The 24,468-nt window shown below is 29.0% G+C and overlaps 1 protein-coding gene across 1 annotated transcript; it reads left to right on the top strand.

Moving 5' to 3' along the window:
* The first annotated feature begins 9,268 nt into the window (after nucleotides 1-9,268).
* On the top strand, nucleotides 9,269-22,671 carry LOC110640326 (wall-associated receptor kinase-like 22). Its single transcript, XM_058154190.1, has 3 exons — nucleotides 9,269-10,379; nucleotides 20,950-21,065; nucleotides 21,481-22,671. The coding sequence occupies exons 1-3, from the start codon at nucleotides 9,476-9,478 to the stop codon at nucleotides 22,669-22,671; spliced, it is 2,211 nt and encodes a 736-aa protein (XP_058010173.1). The 5' UTR covers nucleotides 9,269-9,475.
* The last annotated feature ends 1,797 nt before the right edge of the window (nucleotides 22,672-24,468 follow it).

Below are 24,468 nucleotides of genomic sequence, written 5' to 3'. Positions count from 1 at the left end.
CTGTTTTAAAAAGAAAAGATTTCAAGTAATTTTTTTTTAGTAGGAGATTGGAGACTCGAACTTATTATCTACGAAGTGAGTAATATACTTTTAATCGTTGGATCAAGCCAAGTTAAGCAAAAGATTCCAAGAATTTAAATTTCAATAAAACTTAGAGTGCATAAACCTAACTAAAAGATAATGACCTCTCGCAATTTCTTTCGTTTCTAAGTCTACATTTTTTTTTTTTTTCCTCATCGGAGGTATGGAGACTTTGACTACTGATATTAATATTATTAGAAATTTCAATTTAATAAGATTGAATATTACATTTTATGATAATAAAATATTAATTCACAATATCAATCTATCTAAATAAAAAAAAAAATAATATTATTTTTTTCATATGAGAATAAACTGTGCAAGCTAAACAATAAATGAAATTATAATAAATATAAAAGTGTAGGAGGTCTTTAGGGATATGATTTCTCAATTCATCAATCAATCAGCACAAAAATTAGTTTTGAGGAACTTCTCGTTTCATTGATTGATTGACTAGCTATAACTTATCAAGAATGGAAAAGAAGAAATCTAATCCTCTATTTTTCTCTGTCCAAAATTATGGAGTGCGAGGATTTGACTTTTCTACAAAAATCTTTTTTTTTTTTTTTTTCTTTTTCAATAAAACATACCTCCCTTCTTGAAATGTTCCTCTTTAGCATCAAGCTGGGCCAAATACCCACTAGATCCAGCAACGCTAGGCCCATAGCACACAACGCAATCAAGGAGCAACGACAACGTCCACTGGTGAAACGCAGCACATCAATCACATGTCAAATTTTCTCATTAATTTCCTTCTTTATATTTTAGTTATTATTTAATTTATTGTAATTTAACCAACAAACACGAGAGTAGTATCGCAAAGACTATACCAAAAATGAGCTAAAGAATTTATATATAGCCCAAATCCAATTACTAAAATAATTTAGGTTATAGATTTATTTGAATCAATTGGAGCTTACGTACTGTTACAATTAATGATTAAATTTTATATTTCTAATTTTTTTCTCTCCAAAATTGTAGAACGCAAGTTTGAGATTTTCTTCCCAAAATAACAGTGCAATCAATATTCTTCCCTGCATGCTAGGAAGTCTTGTATTTTGTATCTTTCAGCAAATGCACATAAAGCTCACCCTGCCAAAACTTCCTACAACTGTTTCAATATTCTCTCTCAACTTTGCTTTTCAACAGAAGTGGGATTCGCACATTAAATAATTAATTCATCAACACGTTTGCATAAAACTTATTTTTATTATTAATTTTTTTTTTTGTTTAGGGACGATAGAGTCCTTTCAACTTAACTTAGAAGGTGCAGATAAACATCTCTTTAAGCTCAAAATCGTCATGCTCTAATCAAGTGAGAAACAAGGGCCAAATAAAATAAATATTTAAATATGTTTTATTGTTTAATTAAACCTAATTAATTAATTATTTCCCAAGTATGCCTATATTATTACCACAAGTATGATTTCTTAAAAATTGTTATTGTAGAGCTAGCATTATACCACTCATAATATATTACTCTTGCGCTAATAATAAATAAAGAAGAATATTAATAATATACCAATTAATTAAATTAGTATTTATATTATTTAGTTATTATTGTTTTTTATTTTTATTTTTTTTTAGCATTGAAAATAATACTTTTTAAATGGAAAAAGTTCACATTTTTCTCCCTATATTTTAAATATAAAATTGAATTAGAGAACTTTTAATATTTAATTATTTAATATAATAACACTCAATTTACCCTAATATTTATTGAGCAATGTCCAATTTAATCTTTTTTTTTTTTAATTTTGAGCTCAATTACACAAAACATTCAATTTAAGTTCAAAACCATCATGCTCTAATCAAGAGAGAAACACTTGCCAAATAAAATAAATATTTAAATATTTTTATTGTTCAATAGTTTAGCCCCTCTATTTACTTTTTGTTCTTTTTCATTAGTCAAAATAATTAAAGATTTAAAACGTTATAATTTTATAAGTAATGTTTATTAATAAATATTTTTATTGATTAATATATATTAGGTTCATTTTGATTAAAAGTAAACTGTTCATATTAATTAGGATTAAGAAATTCTTATAGAAAAAAGAAAAAAAATCTTCTATTATACAATATTTAACCATCTAAAACAAGAAAGTATAATTTTTTTTTTTTATATATAAAAACAACATGATCTTAGTTTATGTATATATATTAGACCTGGCCATGGATCAGTTTCTATTCGATTTGGATCAAAATCGATGGTTCAGTCAGCTTCACAATTCGAATTGATTTTTGTTCACAATGGCTCTAATCAGTTACAGTTTCAGTTCAATATTATCCTAGTTTGAAATGGTTCGATATGATTTTTGATTCGGTTTCATTGTTTGTCCTGATTTTAATGTGAAAAATTAAAAGAATTCAATATTTGAACAAAAAAATTGTGTAATCGGGCCAATTTTAGGTTCAAGGAAGGGGACTGAAACTGACCCCTGTAACTCAGCTCTGGGCCAGCTCATGAACCGGAACACTGACTCGATTCAATCACAGTCTAGCTTGTGGTTCGAACCAACGTTCACACGGTGATATAAGTTTTAAATGAATGGTTCGAAAATATAAAAATAGATTTTTATATTGACAAATATAAATTCCATAGATTTAAAAAATATAAAAAAATTTATCAAATATAATATATATTTTTCATTCAAAACCTGTGATAATTAATTGAAGAACTAAGTAAACCGAAACATATTATTTATTTTCTTATAAATATAAAAAAACAACTTAAGTATTACTATTTTTTAAATTTATCAAATTTTTATTGGAGTTTAAATTTTAAATTTTAATTATAGCCTTATGAATGACTTTAACAATTAATTATTAAATTAAAATTCTTTGATGAAAACAATGATATTTACTTAAATGTTCAATAAATGAGTATTGACTTAATTTGTTGGCCAAAATCTGTCAACGAAAGTGGGTTCCGCACATTGAATGGTAGAAGTTGCAACGAAAAAGCTTCAGTCTCCATCTCCAACGCATTGGTGTGACTTAACATGCCTGCCCCAAAAAGGATGTTAATTGCCCAGAAATGCTTCCTAAAGTCGCTAACTAATTATTCCAATTGGTTAAGAAACTAAAAGGGAAAAAACCAAATAAAAATTGAAATAGTTCCTATCCGATTTAAAATTTTCAATAAAATTTAATGAGGCTTTGCTTGTCATTAATGTTGGAGTTTTTTTTTTATTTATTTAAAAATCAAAGATAAAATTTACTGAAGTTCATTGAAGCCACTAAACGGACATATGATAAGAAACAAAGAGCACTTGTCTTAAATAATAGGGCAAGAAGAATTATTAGAATACATTCCTTAAATATTTTAATTAAAGAATATTAAAAATTGATTTAAATATATATTTTAAAAATTGTATATAATAATTTGAGTTTGCCCCACTTTTAAAGGTATATATTTACCTTTAAGTTTAAATATGTGCTTTAATAATTATTTTCTTCCTCTATATTTTTCACTTATTCCCATAAATTAAATTGCTCATATATTAAATTTGAATTATAATAATTTTGAGTTTAATGAAAAGTCATTAGATTATATATATATATATATAATGAAAAAAATATAAAATGAAAAATAATATAAATTTACTGATAAATTTTAATGTAGGACTAAAAATGTAGATGGATATGCACCAGTCATTACAAGTATATAAATACTACTATATATCTTATGTCTTATTCAATATTGACTTATCTAGAGAAAAAAAAAAATTCTAAATTTATATGTATATATAAAGTAAAACTTACCTAGACCTGATTCATTATGGCTCCATACAAATATATGAGTTTCATTATACATTTTGTATTTAAATCCATAAAGAATAGAATCTATATAAGAAATTCTCATATGTATAATGCTCCCACTTAGATAAAAATTTCTAGATCTGTTCCAGTTGATAGTCATGAAATTTTGAGACCTACCTATATATGCATATGGTGAAATTTGAATACTATTTTTTTTCCTTTTTTAAATTTATTGGAAAACAATTATTCTTCAAAATAAGTTTTTATAAGAAATAAAATTTTCTCAATTTTCTTGTAAAAAATTATTTTCTTGAAAATTTTTCTTGGAAATAAAGTTTTCAAAAATAATTTTCTATGATAAATGTTTTTTCGAACAATTCTTGAATAAAAAATGTTAGGGTTGAAACATTAATTCTATAAAATTTCAAGGATTAAAAAATATTTCATTTAATTAAGTGTAAGAATATCATTTCATATATATTTAATAGGGCAAGAAGATTTGTTAGAATACATTCCTTAAATATTTTAATTAAAGAATATTAAAAATTGATTTAAATATATATTTAAAAAATTGTATATAGTAATTTGAGTTTGCCCCACTTTTAAAGGTATATATTTACCTTTAAATTTAAATATGTGCTTTAATAATTATTTTCTTACTTTATATTATTCACTTATTCCCATAAATTAAATTGCTCATATATTATATTTGAATTATAATAATTTTGAGTTTAATGAAAAGTCATTAGATTTTATATATATATATATATATATATATATATATATATAATGAAAATTTTTCTTGGAAATAAAGTTTTCAAAAATAATTTTCTATGAGAAATGTTTTTTTGAACAATTCTTGAATAAAAAATGTCAGGGTTGAAAAATTAATTCTATAAAATTTTAAGGATTAAAAAATATTTTATTTAATTAAGTGTAAGAATATCATTTCATATATATTTAACGGAAATGATATTTTTTTTTTGGATGAAAAGACCAACTGGTTAATGAATTCAAATTATAAAGACTTCTCGAGATACATAGAACTTCGCTCGAAAAAAGAAATATATAGAACAACTTATTAATTATATCAAATTATATTAAAAAATGGTAATTGACTCTTTATTCTTCTCTTAAAGAATATGGATATCTATTTATTATTGTCATTCTCATTATTAACTATCGAAGATAGTAGGGATTAAAATGTAATTCACCTTTTATTGAATCTCCTTGCAATTGAAAAAGCACAAGAGATTTTTCCAAATTCTTATTTGAATGGTAGAAGGAAATCGATCGTCCAAAGTGATCTAAAATTTGTATTGTCTTGGGTTTCAAAAATCAACAATAGACCTGGAAAATTATGGAAGAAAATTACATGGCAGACCAATTTTGCAAAGCAAGATGACAAAACATCATTCTTTTTAATTAGCTTTTAGGTTTGTTAGATTCGGTCACTTTTTTAAGATAGGTCACATGTCTTTTCACCAATAATTTTAACATTAAATATTTAAATAATTTTATTATTATCAACCATATATCTGCACTACGAATCAAGATTTGACTGAAGAGGTTCCTTTCTACTCTTAGCTAGTTTGACCCGTAAGTTGGGAGGAACGAAGTAGGTTTGCTTGTCCTGTTCTTTATTTTTTATTTTATTTTATAAATTTTAAAATTTAAATTCTAACCTTTTGCATTATTAATGCTACTCCTTACTTGAATTTAAATAATAAAGTCAGACTATAAATAAATATTTTTAATCTTTTATTTTTTTATTAAAAAGAGATTAAATTATCAAGTAATAATAATGTAATTATACAATAATCATTATCACTAAAAAAAATTATAAAATTACCAATGACCTTTAACTAGTGGTATTGGAGATTTCAAATTCAAATCCCCAATTAGAGCCAATTATATCAAATAAAATTATAAATTTCAATGTTGATTAATATATAAATCACTAAAAACAATTTGTGTAAACTTTTAATAACCTACTCTAAAATATTGAAGAACTATATTGAATAACTTATTTGGTATAATTATATTATATTTACAGTAGATGCATCATCAAGTAATAAGTTGAATGTTCGACAAAATACTAAAGAGACTGAAAGGGTCGTGACTGCTAAAATAATGATAGTGATCACATGTTTTTGAAATGAAAAGATTCCGAGAGTTGAAATTTCTAACAAAACTTGAGTGCATGAACCTTACTAAGAAATAATGACTTCTCTTGCAATCTCTTCTGTTTCTAACAACTACATTTGTGTTTTTTTCTTCTTTTTTTTCTCATCGAAGGTACACTTTTACTACTCGACTTTAGTATTATTAGAAATTTCAATGTAATATCTCTATTTCAATCAGATTGAATATTATTTCTTATGATATTAACAAATTAATTCATAATATCAATTGATCTAAATTAAAAAAAATAATCAATATTTTTTTTCATGAGGATAAAAACTCCAAGCTAAACAATAAATTAAATTATAAAAATAAAATATATTATGCAGATTCCATATGTCCTTAAGTATAAGATTTCCCATATTTTCCTTTCTCTAAAAATTGAGGAGTGCGAGGATGTGATTTTTCTTGCAAAAATAATTGTTAATCCGGTGGACTAAACCAAAGCACTCAAGCTTTCACAATTAGATGTCAAACTTTATATTTTGATGTCAAACTTTCTCATTAATCTCCTTCTTTATATTTTAATTATTATTTAATTTATTGTAATTTAACCAACAAACACGAGAGTAGTATCGCAAAGACTATACCAAAAATGAGCTAAAGAATTTATATATAGCCCAAATCCTGTTACTAAAATAATTTAGGTTATTGATTTATTTGAATCAATTGGAGCTGACGTACTGTTACAATTAATGATTAAATTTTATATTTCTAATTTTTTTTTTCTTCAAAATTGTAGAACGCAAGTTTGAGATTTTCTTCCCAAAATAACAGTGCAATCAATATTCTTCACTGCATGCTAGGAAGTCTTGTATTTTGTATCTTTCAGCAAATGCACATAAAGCTCACTCTGCCAAAACTTCTTACAACCGTTTGAATATTCTCTCTCAACTTTGCTTTTCAACAGAAGTGGGATTCGCACATTAAATAATTAATTCATCAACACATTTACATAAAACTTATTTTTATTAATAAATTTTTTTGTTTAGCAACGATAGAATCCTTTCAACTTAACTTAGAAGGTGCAGATAAACATCTCTTTAAGCTCAAAATCGTCATGCTCTAATCAAGTGTGAAACACGGGCCAAATAAAATAAACATTTAAATATGTTTTATTGTTTAATTAAACCTAATTAATTAATTATTTCCCGTGGATGCTTATATTATTACCGCAAGTATGATTTCTTAAAAATTGTTATTATAAGCTCACATTATACCACTTATAAAATATTATTCTTGCGTTAATAATAAATAAAGGAGAATATTAATAATATATTAATTAATTAAATTTGTATTTATATTATTTAGTTATTAATGTTTTTTATTTTTATTTTTTTTAGCATTGAAAATAATAGTGTTTATGATTTTTATCTTTTGAATGAAATAAAAAAAAATAATAAGAATTGAAATAAAAAAAATATCATAAAAATAAAATAGGATTGGACTAAATTTATTTTATTGTAATGATATAATTCTAATTTTCTATTGATAATTGAAGTAAGAATCATATTATACTCAATTATACTGAATACCAAATAAAAAAATAAATAAAATAAAATCAATTTTATAAAATTATTATTTAAAATCTTTTTAGAAATATAATATAATTTTAATATGATTAAAATTTAAACACGCAATACATATATTATATTTATAATAATAAACTATATGCACTATAATATATAAACAACTATGAATGAATTGAAGGACCAACTTTTTGGACTGTAAAAATATTCTTATTAATAGTAATAATATAAATTTATATTTTTCTTTCTTAGATTTTATTTTTTTTAAAATTATTTTACAGAATTTTTTTACAAATTTTATTTTAGAATTAGAAATATATATATATATATATATATATATATATATATATATATATATATATATATATATATATATATATTCAAATTTAATTAGAACATGCAAGATTAAATTTATATTTATATTTTAATATATAATGTATTTATAAAATATATAATATTTATAATTTAAAAAATAAAAATACTAATTAAATATATTAAATAGATTTTAAAATATTTTATATTAGACAATATGACAATATAAAATTTCAAGATATCAATATAATAAAAATAAAAATTTTATATTAATAATGCACTAGAGTAATAAAAATTTATTTCAAAAATTATTCTATTTTTTAATTTTACAAATAATTTTCTTTCAAATTAATCTAGATATACAATTTTATTATGGAAGTTAAAATTATTTTAAATTATAAAAAATTAAAATAAAATAGATGCAAATTAAATATTTTTTAAAAAATAAAATAATAGAGTTTAAATAAATTAAATTCAATGAGATAATATTTTCACCTATTTATATTTTTAAAACTTATTATTATATCTTTTTCACTATATTACACTTAATATTATAATTAAGTTAATATTACACATAATTTTTATAAAAATATGATAAAATAAAAAATTTAAATTGATAGATATTTTTATTTATATATATATATAATTAAAATGACATTAAAATTAATATTTTATTTTAAATAATTAAATATAATATTTATAATAGTATGATAATATTATATAATATATATAAATTAATAGTAAATTATATAAAAAAATAAATTATAATTTTTTATAACAAATATAATAATGTATATGTAAAAAAAATAGTTAATAAATAATAGTGAATTGACTTAATTTATTGGTCAAAATCTGTCAAATAAAAGTGGGTTCCGCACCTTGAATATGAAAATTAATTCAAGACTTTTCCAAATCCTTTGAATCAAATAAAAATCTTGAGTCTCCGATTGCACTGCTTTAGGTCAGTAGCTTCAACGCTCGTGCTTTGATGACCGATAAGATATGCCACCAGGATTTTGATTGAAAATGTTTGCAGAAATTTCTACGCAATTTAACTGAGTGCATGAATCTTATTAATTATAAAATAACTATTTTCTTTTTATTACAAAGAAAATTTAAAGTCTTCAAGTGTCTAAAGATATATTTAACCTTTTAGATTACAAACCAACCTTGAAAAATATTCTCCGCATGGAAGTCTTGTATTTTGTCTCTTTCAGCAAATGTGAAAATTCTCTCTGACTTTGTTTCCCAACAAAAGTGTGATTCTCACCAAGGTATTTCCACAAATTTTATTTTATTATTTAGAGACGACCGAGTCATGCACTAACAAACAAAGATTTTATTAAGGAAAAGAAAAGAGATAAGAGGAGAATTGAAACAGACATGCACTAACAGAGAAAAATAGGAGGCTAACCCCACACAGGCAAAACAACAAACACATGGCCCCAAAAGCTAAGCTATAGAACTCCTTTATTTCCGACTTAATTGAGAAGGTGCGAAGAAACATCTCTATTCTCCAATCTCCAATTTCTATAAAGGCAGATATTGTTTAGCTTCTTGAACTCAAAAAGGCTCTCAAGACAAAGACCAAAAAAAGGGAAGCAAAAATGAGTGTGAAATTAGTGTCTCAAGTCAGTTTCAGTTTGGCACTATTGTTAACTATTCAGTTGGCAATAGCAAAGGGACCTACTGCAAAGCCTAGCTGTACAGACCATTGCGGAAATATAGATATTCCATACCCATTCGGAATGGGTGAGAAGGATTGTTATTTCAATGAATGGTTTGAGATTGAGTGCAACGAAAGTAGAGCTTTTATAAGTAAAATCAAAATGGAGCTCCTCAATATTTCTGTAGAAGGCTGGGCTAACGTCAAAAGTCCAATAATATCCTCCGATTGTTCCGACTGGGTGTCCGATTTGCCTTTCAATTTGACGGGAAGTCCTTTCTTCATTTCCGACTACAACGTATTCACTGCAGTAGGTTGCAACACCCGTGCTTTAATGATCAATCAATCTCTCCAACGCCTTGGGTGTGATTCAAAATGCCTTAGCCATAAGAAGGATGTTGATTGGAGACAAATGCTTCCTAATTTCATAGAAGAGGATTCCAGTAGTAATTATTTGATAGCGAACGATTATTGTAACGGCACCGATTGCTGTCAGGTTAAAATACCTTCATCCCTTCAGGTTTTCAATGCAAGTTTTCAAGCCATAAATAATCAAAGCACAGATGGTTGCAAGCTGGCATTTCTAGCAGGAACATATCCGGGGAACTCCTGGAGGAAAAAGGATCCAAATGTCCAGTTTCCGATGGTGCTAGATTGGATGCTCTATTCGAACCGAACTGAAAGTTATAATTGGATTATCAATTCCAGCCTATGGAGTGGCAATAACTCGGAGTCGGAATCTCTGGCTTGCTTCCCCGACGGTTCTTCTTCTATTAATGAGGCAGCAGTATTCTGGTGTTATTGCAGACGTGGGTATGAGGGCAATCCTTACATTCGATGCACAGGTAAATTTAACGTGGTGTTGTTTTTACCTTTTTTTTTTTTTTTTTGGCTACAGTGCTACTAATTAATAAACTCAGGACATCTATTCGCTATCTATTTACATAATACAAGCTATAACACCCGCGAGATACGGCGGTTATAATCTTTTATTATCAAAGTTTTTACAATATTATCAATAAATAAAATTCTCTTTTATGTATATATTATAAACTAAATTATTTTTTTTTTATTATAAAAGTTAATTAATTATTTTTCATTTCTCACACATATAAATAAATTCATATATAGTTTTGTAAAAAAAAATCATAATACTATGATTTTATAAATTAATATGTTAAAGTTACCAGTTAGAGATAATTTTTGATAAACAAAAAAAAAATTCGTCTCAATTCTCATATTCAATATATTCATGGTGTATTTTTATTTTTTTTCCTTTAAAAATAATATATAATAATTAGGATAAATGTAATCATTTAATAATTTAAAAATATTAAAATGACATAAAATATTTTAAAATTAGATATCATAAAAAAAAAAAAACTAAAGTTAAGAATTGAGAGATTTCAATCAATTAAAATAAAAAGGAAAAAAAATAATAAGATTTTTATTGAATACAAACTCAAAATTGAGTTTATATATATATATATATAAAAGTAAGATTGATTGCGTAATATATTATGTATGTGTTACTATAATTTATTATTAAACTAAAAAAAAATTGAAAATGAAAAAAAAAAAAAAAAGAGATATTTAAGAGGGGCCGAGTGCATAGTGGAGTCGCGCATGGAGTATTGAGCGGGCTGATATTCTTGTAAAGAAGAGTACATTTTATATGTTGAATATATTGTATTTAATTAAATTAAAATATGATTTTTTATATCATTAATGTAACGTCCTCACCAAAGGTAGTCCGTACATTTTACTGTTCTGATGACTAATGTCTGTACGGACAATAAAAATGTCTGGAACTACACTTAAACTATAGTGAGGAGGCATAAATTAATGAAATAAATATTAAAAAAATATAGGAAAAATTTTGAGAAATAAAATAAAATTTAGAGAATTTATTTATTTGGTACAAAAATAATAAAAATAACCCGATATGCACCATGAAAGGCATTTTGGTCATTTCACCCCTAGATGTGAATTTTGACTTAAATGTCAAATTAAAATTTGGAAATAGAATAATTAACATAAATTAATTTTATGAATTTGAAATTGAAAAATGAGAAGAGAAAGAAGAAGAAAAGAAAAGAAAAGAAAAGGAAAGAAAAGAAAAGAAAGGAAAGGAAAGAAAAGAAAGGAAATAGATTTATGAAATTTAAAAACAATAAAGTACACATAAATATATATATAAATACCCACAAGAGACAAAACCCACCAACCCTCTTCTTCTTCCTCTTCTCTCTCCCTCCTTGCCGTCTCCCTTAGTGTCTCCCTCCCTCAATTTTTGTTCTTCTTAAAGCTTGATTTTCCAAGCTTTCTCCTCCCCAAAACCCATAGACCCCTTCACAAAAAATTTAGCCCACACCATAAGGAAGCTTTAGATACCCATTAGAAGAAGAAAGATTAAAGTTTGAAGTGGGTCACAAGAGGTTAGTGCACTAATCCCTCTTCTTCTCTTTATTAAACATGAAAAGCATGTTTAGCTAAGCATAAATACCATTAAAACAAAAAGAAAATCTAGAGGAAAGAACCCTTGAATTTTTGGCAGCCATGGAACTTGAAATTTATTGCTTTTAAGTGATGAAAAATGGTTCTATGAGAATGTGTAATTAGTTGAAATGTTTGGGTGTTTGATTGTGTAGTGTTTGTATAAATTTGAAACTTTGAAAATTAGGGTTTGTGTAAATGTTGAGGACTTTGTGTAAAATGTTGAAATTGATCTATTGGGATGAGATTGTTGCTTATAGAAGTGTATTGCGTGCAAATTGAAGTAAGGAAGTTGGAGGAGGTTGAGTTTTGGAAGTGTCAATTTTCTGCAGGTTGTGTTTGTTGAGGGCAGTGTACATTTTAGGCCATAAATAAAATTGTGTGACCCCAATTGGTATGAGGCCAATTGGAGGTGAAACTAGACCCAAAATAGCCCATTTTCCATGAAGAAACCATGCCCAAATTCTGTCCAAAACTTGACCTAAATACTGTCCAAATTCGGATTTCCCTGCAACCCAACCCAGAAAATGACCAAATGAACAGTACGTGTTCATTTGGTCATAACTCTCTCTATACTGGTCCAAATAACCTAAAATTTTAACCATGGAAAGTTTAGACATAGGGCTACACTTTTCATGAAGACCACTTAACCCAGTTTTGCCTTTAACAAATTCAAATTGTTAGCACAATTTGGGTCACTGAAACTGCCAACCCAGAAAATGACCAAATGAACAGTACGTGTTCATTTGGTCATAACTCTCTCTATACTGGTCCAAATAACCTAAAATTTTAACCATGGAAAGTTTAGACATAGGGCTACACTTTTCATGAAGACCACTTAATCCAGTTTTGCCTTTAAATAATTCAAATTGTTAGCACAAGTTGGGTCACTGAAACTGCCAACCCAGAAAATGACCAAATGAACAGTACGTGTTCATTTGGTCATAACTCTCTCTATACTGGTCCAAATGACCTAAAATTTTACCCATGGAAAGTTTAGACATAGGGCTACACTTTTCATGAAGACCACTTAACCCAGTTTTGCCTTTAACCAATTCAAATTATTAGCACAAGTTGGGTCACTGAAACTGCCAACCCAGAAAATGACCAAAATACTGTTCCTTTGGTATGCTTGACCAGTTTTGGCAAAAATGCCATAACTTGGTCTCCAAAGCTGCAAATTGAGTGAAACTAGTGTCAAAAGTTTTATAAGACATAGCACAACAATTTTTATGTTTTGACCAAGCTCTAGAAACCATTGCATCCTAGGGAAAATATTAGCCAAAGTTAGGAATTGAAATCTAGAAAATGTTAAGTTGAACCCAGAATGCCATTTGATACCTGTGTGTTCATTTGGCCATAACTCCCACTAGGAAATTCCATTTGAGATTTGCCAATATGATGTAGAAACATGATACTTAGGGATACAATATTGATTTAGACACCTTTGCCAAATTTTAAGTGTAAAGACCCTAAAAAGAGGGTCAAACATACTGCCCTGAAGTTGATTTTTGCCCTTATAGGACTGAGAGTCCAGGTTAATACATTGACCATAACTCACTCTACCAAGCTTGAAAAATTATGAAATTGTACCTGGGAGTCCCTAAGACATAGAGGAACATATCTTGTGAAGGAACGTAAGTCTAAAAATGACCATAAAATGATCAAATGACTGGTCAAAGTTTATTGACTAGAAATTGTAAATTCTGGACAGCTTAGAGGCAAAGGGACCAGTTATGGTATTTTGACCATAACTTGAGTTCTATAACTCCAAATTCAGTGATTCAAAAACTGAAATTCAAGTTTAAACATAGAGGAACAATTGTTATGAAGGAAGTGTGACTAAATAGACATCCTAACCTAGTCAAATTCCTAGATAAAGATAACACATCAACATGAACCTAAAGAAAGGTTCATGGGAAAAATGCTATATATAATAATTAAAATACTCATAAGGATAATTAAATATTAAAAATGATATGAATATGTAAATTGGGACTAATGTCCCATTAATATGAAATTAATGGTACCAATGAACAGTACTAGAAAATAGTAACAGTGAATAGTGCTAAAATAATTAAAAATGTTTAATTGCCCATAGTATACCTAGACTTATTTATTTAGTTTGGATAAATTGGTATACCAATTAGGGACCACAGATAACAGTACTGCTTATAGAGCAAATCATGAACTGACAATATATGTCTGATATGATTGTTCTACAGGCTATATGCCTACTTATCGCCATTGTGCCTACTTTATTTACGGCTTTACAAGCTGGTAGTCCGTGCCGACGGTGGCCTCGTGCTGACAGGATGTATCTGAGGTAGACATATGGTCTGTCTAACCGTATACTCCGTGTATCCAGCTTTTATATTTTTTTATAGGATTCTTGGTCATTTATTATAATTAATTAATTATTAATATAAAATAAGTAAACAGGAAATACCCCAATAATTTTTATTGATTCAAAAGGGTAAAACAATGTTAAAGTCAATGAATTTATGATTTGTAAATATTATTTCAATTGTTTAATTATTATTATTATAAATTATGCACCACTAAGCGTTATGCTTAGCGCGTTGGTTTTCCATCGCGTAGGTACTGAAGATCAGCAGCCGCCACAGTAGTATTCGGACAGAGTTTCGACCAGATCTGCCACCGATCAGAGTCACCTCATCAGTCTTTTGTATTTTGGTAGGGCCCATGTGTAGCCTAGTATTTTGGTTCATTATGTCTAGTCATTATGTAATTACTAGTTTATGATGTATTTTATTTTGGACTTGAAATGAAAACTTATAATTTATTATCTATGAATTTCAATATGAATGCAATAGATGACACTTCATTTTGAGATCTCATAAATAGTTGCGAATGATATGATAAAAGAGAATATGATATGGAAATATGTGAGATGACTATGAATATGTTAACAGGTGATAGTGGAACCCGCCAGATGCTAATAAAACAGAGGAGGATCTGTTCGGGTCTCCACAAAAATAAGATATAAAAAAAAAAAAAAATTTCTACACGTAAATTACCTGATTTAAAGGACATTAAAATTTACAATAGACATGACAAGACAAGATAGGGTGCTCCGGCATCGAATGTGGCACTTCTTGCTCGGCTATACAATAGACGGGTAAGGGGCGTCACATTTAGTGGTATCAGAGCAGAGGTTTAGGCGGTCCTAGAGCAAATGACTCAATTGCTCTGTCAGGTCACCAGAGCTATGCCACCACCTCCCCAGCCAGTATATAGGACCCCAGTAGAGAGAGTTAGAAATGATGAGCAGTTCAGGAGGGACAGGCAGCGCAAGAGAGGGTCTGGACCTGGCCAGTCCAGCGCAGTTGCTACAGAGAGCAAGAGACCCAGGGGGTCTGAGGGTCAGATTCAGAGCAGAGAACAGAGGCAGAGGTTCCAATTTACCCCGAGGAGAGGAGGTCAAACGGGTATATCAATTGGCAATTCTGCGGGTCCTATAGCACGGAGATCAACCCCGATGCCAGTTTGTACACATTGTGGGAAGAACCACAGAGGAAAGTGTAGATTGCTAACGGGTGGATGTTTCAGATGTGGGTCCACAGAGCATTTTTTGAGAGATTGCCCACGGAGGAGTGCTCCCACAGCTCCACCACAGACTCAGAGGTCTGCCCCCACAGTACAGAGGGGTAGAAGACCAATGAGACCAGAGATAGCTGGTACATCACAGAGAGCTTCTGAGACTATAGAACAACCCGAGGTTGAAGTAGCACCCTGTGTGTACACTATGGCTCGAGAGGAGCCAGACCTAGTAGACGTTGTTAGAGGTACATTCTCTAATTATAATACCTTTAAGTATGTATTGATAGACCCTAATTATGTTCACCCCTATATATGCATTGTACCTCCTGTTGAAAGAGGATACCAATAGATGGGTCAGAAGATGACATACTTGTCACCAACCCTTTAGGTCACCAGATGATTATAGATTATCAACCGAAAAGGATCGTGTTAAAGATAATAGATGGAAATGAGAAGGGGGCTGTATGTGAGATGAAAGAAGATGAGCACAAAAAATAAAAAAGAGATAGTCTATTGGGATATACCGTGGTAACTATGCAATGCTCTTGATGTTTGTGCTGTAAGCTGCAGATTACAGTACTGACTTGGGACTATTGTGTAGAGCTACGTATTTCCAATAGTAAATCGAGATAAGGATAAGATTGTAGAACTAGGATTAATAAGACAGACTAAAAAAAAAAAAAAAGTAAAGTATTATAACACAAAAAGGTGAAAAGACAAGGAGATAGCGGTCCCTCGATTAATTACACTGTGTAAATTTCGAGGACGAAATTTTATTTAGAGGGGAAGAATTGTAACGTCCTCACCAAAGGTAGTCCGTACATTTTACTGTTCTGATGACTAATGTCTGTACGGACAATAAAAATGTCTGGAACTACACTTAAACTATAGTGAGGAGGCATAAATTAATGAAATAAATATTAAAAAATATAGGAAAAATTTTGAGAAATAAAATAAAATTTAGAGAATTTATTTATTTGGTACAAAAATAATAAAAATAACCCGATATGCACCATGAAAGGCATTTTGGTCATTTCACCCCTAGATGTGAATTTTGACTTAAATGTCAAATTAAAATTTGGAAATAGAATAATTAACATAAATTAATTTTATGAATTTGAAATTGAAAAATGAGAAGAGAAAGAAGAAGAAAAGAAAAGAAAAGAAAAGGAAAGAAAAGAAAAGAAAGGAAAGGAAAGAAAAGAAAGGAAATAGATTTATGAAATTTAAAAACAATAAAGTACACATAAATATATATATAAATACCCACAAGAGACAAAACCCACCAACCCTCTTCTTCTTCCTCTTCTCTCTCCCTCCTTGCCGTCTCCCTTAGTGTCTCCCTCCCTCCATTTTTGTTCTTCTTAAAGCTTGATTTTCCAAGCTTTCTCCTCCCCAAAACCCATAGACCCCTTCACAAAAAATTTAGCCCACACCATAAGGAAGCTTTAGATACCCATTAGAAGAAGAAAGATTAAAGTTTGAAGTGGGTCACAAGAGGTTAGTGCACTAATCCCTCTTCTTCTCTTTATTAAACATGAAAAGCATGTTTAGCTAAGCATAAATACCATTAAAACAAAAAGAAAATCTAGAGGAAAGAACCCTTGAATTTTTGGCAGCCATGGAACTTGAAATTTATTGCTTTTAAGTGATGAAAAATGGTTCTATGAGAATGTGTAATTAGTTGAAATGTTTGGGTGTTTGATTGTGTAGTGTTTGTATAAATTTGAAACTTTGAAAATTAGGGTTTGTGTAAATGTTGAGGACTTTGTGTAAAATGTTGAAATTGATCTATTGGGATGAGATTGTTGCTTATAGAAGTGTATTGCATGCAAATTGAAGTAAGGAAGTTGGAGGAGGTTGAGTTTTGGAAGTGTCAATTTTCTGCAGGTTGTGTTTGTTGAGGGCAGTGTACATTTTAGGCCATAAATAAAATTGTGTGACCCCAATTGGTATGAGGCCAATTGGAGGTGAAACTAGACCCAAAATAGCCCATTTTCCATGAAGAAACCATGCCCAAATTCTGTCCAAAACTTGACCTAAATACTGTCCAAATTCGGATTTCCCTGCAACCCAACCCAGAAAATGACCAAATGAACAGTACGTGTTCATTTGGTCATAACTCTCTCTATACTGGTCCAAATAACCTAAAATTTTAACCATGGAAAGTTTAGACATAGGGCTACACTTTTCATGAAGACCACTTAACCCAGTTTTGCCTTTAACAAATTCAAATTGTTAGCACAATTTGGGTCACTGAAACTGCCAACCCAGAAAATGACCAAATGAACAGTACGTGTTCATTTGGTCATAACTCTCTCTATACTGGTCCAAATAACCTAAAATTTTAACCATGGAAAGTTTAGACATAGGGATACACTTTTCATGAAGACCACTTAATCCAGTTTTGCCTTTAACAAATTCAAATTGTTAGCACAAGTTGGGTCACTGAAACTGCCAACCCAGAAAATGACCAAATGAACAGTACGTGTTCATTTGGTCATAACTCTCTCTATACTGGTCCAAATGACCTAAAATTTTACCCATGGAAAGTTTAGACATAGGGCTACACTTTTCATGAAGACCACTTAACCCAGTTTTGCCTTTAACCAATTCAAATTATTAGCACAAGTTGGGTCACTGAAACTGCCAACCCAGAAAATGACCAAAATACTGTTCCTTTGGTATGCTTGACCAGTTTTGGCAAAAATGCCATAACTTGGTCTCCAAAGCTGCAAATTGAGTGAAACTAGTGTCAAAAGTTTTATAAGACATAGCACAACAATTTTTATGTTTTGACCAAGCTCTAGAAACCATTGCATCCTAGGGAAAATATTAGCCAAAGTTAGGAATTGAAATCTAGAAAATGTTAAGTTGAACCCAGAATGCCATTTGATACCTGTGTGTTCATTTGGCCATAACTCCCACTAGGAAATTCCATTTGAGATTTGCCAATATGATGTAGAAACATGATACTTAGGGATACAATATTGATTTAGACACCTTTGCCAAATTTTAAGTGTAAAGACCCTAAAAAGAGGGTCAAACATACTGCCCTGAAGTTGATTTTTGCCCTTATAGGACTGAGAGTCCAGGTTAATACATTGACCATAACTCACTCTACCAAGCTTGAAAAATTATGAAATTGTACCTGGGAGTCCCTAAGACATAGAGGAACATATCTTGTGAAGGAACGTAAGTCTAAAAATGACCATAAAATGATCAAATGACTGGTCAAAGTTTATTGACTAGAAATTGTAAATTCTGGACAGCTTAGAGGCAAAGGGACCAGTTATGGTATTTTGACCATAACTTGAGTTCTATAACTCCAAATTCAGTGATTCAAAAACTGAAATTCAAGTTTAAACATAGAGGAACAATTGTTATGAAGGAAGTGTGACTAAATAGACATCCTAACCTAGTCAAATTCCTAGATAAAGATAACACATCAACATGAACCTAAAGAAAGGTTCATGGGAAAAATGCTATATATAATAATTAAAATACTCATAAGGATAATTAAATATTAAAAATGATATGAATATGTAAATTGGGACTAATGTCCCATTAATATGAAATTAATGGTACCAATGAACAGTACTAGAAAATAGTAACAGTGAATAGTGCTAAAATAATTAAAAAATGTTTAATTGCCCATAGTATACCTAGACTTATTTATTTAGTTTGGATAAATTGGTATACCAATTAGGGACCACAGATAACAGTACTGCTTATAGAGCAAATCATGAACTGACAATATATGTCTGATATGATTGTTCTACAGGCTATATGCCTACTTACTGGCCATTGTGCCTACTTTATTTCTGGCTTTACAAGCCTGACAATGGTCCGTGCGACGGTGGCCTCGTGCAGCAGGATGTATCTGTGGTAGACATATGGCTGTCTAACCCGTATACTCCCGTGTATCCAGCTTTTATAATTTGTTATAGGATTCTTGGGCATTGATAATAATTAATTAATACTGAATATACAATAAGTAAACAGGAAAGACCCCAATAATTTTAATTGATTCCAAAGTGTAAAAAAATGTAAAAGACCCAGAATTTATGATTTGTAAATATTATTTCAATTGTTTAATTATTATTATTATAAATTATGCACCACTAAGCGTTATGCTTAGCGCGTTGGTTTTCCATCGCGTAGGTACTAAAGATCAGCAGCCGCCACAGTAGTATTCGGACAGAGTTTCGACCAGATCTGCCACCGATCAGAGTCACCTCATCAGTCTTTTGTATTTTGGTAGGGCCCATGTGTAGCCTAGTATTTTGGTTCATTATGTCTAGTCATTATGTAATTACTAGTTTATGATGTATTTTATTTTGGACTTGAAATGAAAACTTATAATTTATTATCTATGAATTTCAATATGAATGCAATAGATGACACTTCATTTTGAGATCTCATAAATAGTTGCAAATGATATGATAAAAGAGAATATGATATGGAAATATGTGAGATGACTATGAATATGTTAACAGGTGATAGTGGAACCCGCCAGATGCTAATAAAACAGAGGAGGATCTGTTCGGGTCTCCACAAAAATAAGATATAAAAAAAAAAAAAAAATTTCTACACGTAAATTACCTGATTTAAAGGACATTAAAATTTACAATAGACATGACAAGACAAGATAGGGTGCTCCGGCATCGAATGTGGCACTTCTTGCTCGGCTATACAATAGACGGGTAAGGGGCGTCACAATTAATGTTATTAATTTTGTTTTAATGAAAATATAATTAAATAATTAATGCTGTTAATTATTATTGTTTAAAGATAAAAAGAAATTATGTCAATTTTTTCAATAAACTAAAACGTTGCGTAGAGATTATATTCCTACATATCTTAAAAATTATTATTATGTTTATAGTAAGTTCAAATCTTCTTATTCGACGAATATGAAAATATCATGTATTTAAATTAAAAAAAATATATTTAGTATCTTCGTAAGTTTTTTCGTTAGTCACTAAATTTTAATACTAATCAAATTATAATTCACTTTCTCTATTTTAATGAAACTAATTAGTTGTTACCTGTATTTTGAAAAATTTTATTTGATTCTTCTTAATAGTAAATTATAGTAATTATTATAGTAAATTTATAAACAAATATAAAATTATGATGATAAATAAAAATTTATTATTACAAAAAATGTGCATGTATTATTTTAGAGTTTGAAATTCATATACTAAAAGTGGACTTATTTGAGAATTCAACTGCTTAATTAAATGCACACATAATTTAATTAGAAGGTATTAATATGTTATTATCCATCTACCAATAGTACTATTCTTTTTCATTCACTTATTCTTTTCCATTTTGACTTTGTTATATTAGATGTTGATGAATGTGAAGATCCAAAGTTTCGTGGTCATTGCAAGGGAATAACAAGATGTGTGAATACTTCCGGATCATTTAAATGTGTACCTGACGCAAAATGGATTATATTGTTAGTAAGTCTTTTTTTGCCCGATAATATCATTAAATCATGTAAAGAGCTATAATATTTTCTACCATTTTTATGATCTAAAAAAATTTTAAGCAAATTTAATTAGTCTATATCATGTTATCCTTAATGGAATTATTTTTTATTAATACAATTATAAATAAATATATGATTTAATTATTTTAAAAAGTTTTGAATTATAAATAATATGAGATAATATAATTATGAAATGTATTATTTCTTAATTTCTATTGATTAATCTATAAATCAAATGAGTTTGCTTAATGATTTCTCTAAGTTTCATGGTTACTTTGACTAATGACTATGTTTTTTTTTTCTTTCTTACTTATATTGACTTTGTTAAGTTAGTAAGTAATCATTTTAATATGTATTCAATTTTTTTTATGGTGCGAGTTATTTAGTGCACAGGCGGGATTATTGGAGTATTGGTAATAGTCTTTGGTATTCAGATGTTGTGCAAGCTTATGAAGAAACGAAGGAACATCCAACTCAAAAAAAAGTTCTTTGAAAGGAATGGTGGCTTGCTGTTACGACAACAATTAACTTCAAGTGATGGTAGTGTTAAGAAAACACAAATATTTACATCAAAGGAGTTGGAAAAAGCCACTGATCGTTTCAATGATAACAGAATACTTGGTCAGGGAGGTCAGGGCACAGTGTACAAGGGAATGCTAGCAGATGGAAGAATTGTTGCTGTCAAAATGTCCAAATTAGTTGATGAGGAAAACTTACAAGAATTTATTAATGAACTTGTGATTCTTTCTCAGATAAATCACAGGAATGTTGTTAGGTTGTTGGGATGTTGCTTGGAGACCGAAGTTCCTTTGCTAGTCTATGAATTCATACCTAATGGATCTCTTTTCCAATATCTCCATGACCAAAGTGAGGAGGCTTCACTACCATGGGAAATGAGAGTAAGAATTGCTAGTGAAATTGCTGGGGCACTTGCATATTTACACTCAGCAGCTTCTATTCCAGTTTATCATCGTGACATTAAGTCCACAAATATACTCTTAGATGAGAAACACAGAGCAAAAGTATCAGATTTTGGAACTTCAAGATCAATTGCCATTGATCAAACTCATTTGACAACTCACGTGCATGGGACTTTTGGTTATTTGGATCCAGAGTACTTCCAATCTAGCCAATTTACAGATAAAAGTGATGTTTATAGCTTTGGAGTGGTTCTGGTGGAGCTTTTAAGTGGACAAAAGCCAATTTATTTAAGTAGCTCACAAGAAACTATGAGCTTAGCAACAAATTTTATTCTTTTGATGGAAGAGAGTAGACTTTTTGACATTATTGATGCTCGCATTACAGAGGATTGCCATGATGAAGAAATTGTTGCAGTAGCTAATTTGGCACTAAGATGCTTAAATTTGAATGGAAAGAAACGACCTACAATGAAAGAAGTTACAATAGAGTTAGAAAGAATTCGAGCATCCCCAAGTAACAAGTTGAATGTTGAACAAAACACTGAAAAGACTGAAAATACTGAAGAGGCTGCTGAAGTAATTATGTTGGAATTGGATGATGTTCCTACTTCAATTACTCGTGATTTTAGTAGTGTTGAAGCATCCCCAAACCATTGATTTCTAACGGAGCTTGATGATCAAGAAGATTAAACTTCTATTGGAAGGTATGTTTTAGTTTTTTTTTTTTTTTTTTTAGACCGGTTTAAGCTTTTACTACTGCTTTTTTTTCTCCTCTTTCATAACATGTAATAATATTAATTCTTGCTTTGTAGAACATTTAATAATATTAATTACTTACAGAACTTGATTATCAAGAAGGCTATGTGTGTATTTCAATCAAAGCAAATATGTTTCATTTTTTTCTTACACTGGTCCTTTATTAGTGCCTTTTATTTCCTCTTTTTATTATTGCCTTTAATTTCCTCTTTTACATTAAAGTTGTTGAAGAAACTAACTAAAGAATCTAAATAATATACATTGCTTCGTGGGAAATTCTTATGTATACTGTCCATTGTATAGCGGCGAACCTAGGTTATAGGATGGGAAGCCACTCAAGTTACCTAGGTTATAGGATGGGGAGTCACTCAAGTTTTTAAAATTAAAATTTTCTCCAAAAAATTTTAGTATATTATGTTGTTGTCCTGCCCTCCACTTGAATTTACCTAACAAAAAAATTATTTACTCCTGCAATATTTTCATTTTTATTCTATCTATGTACTTTATGTATATTTTTATTTATTTTTTGTATTATTTAATCTTATCTCTACATTTAATTAAATTTTATTTAGTTCCATTTTAATATTTATTTTTTGTAATCTCAAAAATGAATTTTATTTTGGTCATTGTATTATGATATCTTTTTATCAGATTTTTTCACTTAACATTTTAGGTCTTTGGTTAGGTATGTTGGATGGATATGTGCTAATCGTGTAGCATGGATTTTTTTTTTATTAAAATTTTCCTAATTATTTAAAATTAATAAAAATATATGATTTATAAAAAAAAAATTAAAATTGATTTTTGTTTAATAAAAGTTTAAACTATTTTTTGGATTCATTGGAGGAACAATAGGCCAAATGTAATTGATGAGCTACATAGTGGGAGGTACTCCTTTCTATTTCTTACTATAAAGGTGAATAATTTTAGAATAGGTAAATGGAGAGACTTGAACTAGAGACATCTCTACTTCTTATAACTTAAAAGTGAAGGAAGATCAATCAGGCTACCCCTTGATTTGTAAAGTATAATTTACAATTAATTTTTATTAATTATAATAATTATATGACTGTAAATTTTAGCCTCTCTGCCCTTGCCATCGTGTATATATATGTGTGTGTGTGTGTGTGGTAGGATCTACATGTAAAAAAGACGAAACTCATATATTTGTGTATTTCTTTTTTTAGTGAGGGATTGAAAAGGTAGAGACTCAAACTTAGATTTATCAAGTGAATAATATATACCTTTAGTCACATAATCAAACTAGACTAAGCACACATTTGTATATTTGAACAGAAAAGATTTCAAGAGATTTTTTTTTTAGTAGGAGATTGGATACTCAAACTTACTATCTATAAAATGACTAATATACTTTTAATCGTTGGAACAAGCCAAGTTAAGCAAAAGATTCCAAGAATTGAAATTTCAACAAAACTTGAGTGCATGAACCTAACTAAGAGATAATGTGTGACGCCCCTTACCCGTCTACCGTATAGCCGAGCAAGAAGTGCCACATTCGGTGCCGGAGCACCCTATCTTGTTTTATCATATCTATTGTAAACTTTTTATGTCATTTAAAACATGTATTCTATGTGTAGCAAATTTTTTTTTTTTTTTTTTTATATCTTATTTCTGTGGAGACCCGGACAGAGCCTCCCTTATTTTATTAGCATCTGGCGGATTCCACTAATCACCTGT

Source organism: Hevea brasiliensis, chromosome 1 (genome assembly GCF_030052815.1).
Source record: "Hevea brasiliensis isolate MT/VB/25A 57/8 chromosome 1, ASM3005281v1, whole genome shotgun sequence".
Taxonomy (NCBI): Eukaryota; Viridiplantae; Streptophyta; class Magnoliopsida; order Malpighiales; family Euphorbiaceae; genus Hevea; species Hevea brasiliensis.
Note: the sequence above shows the minus strand (reverse complement) of the source record. Positions and strands in the feature narration are given on the sequence as shown.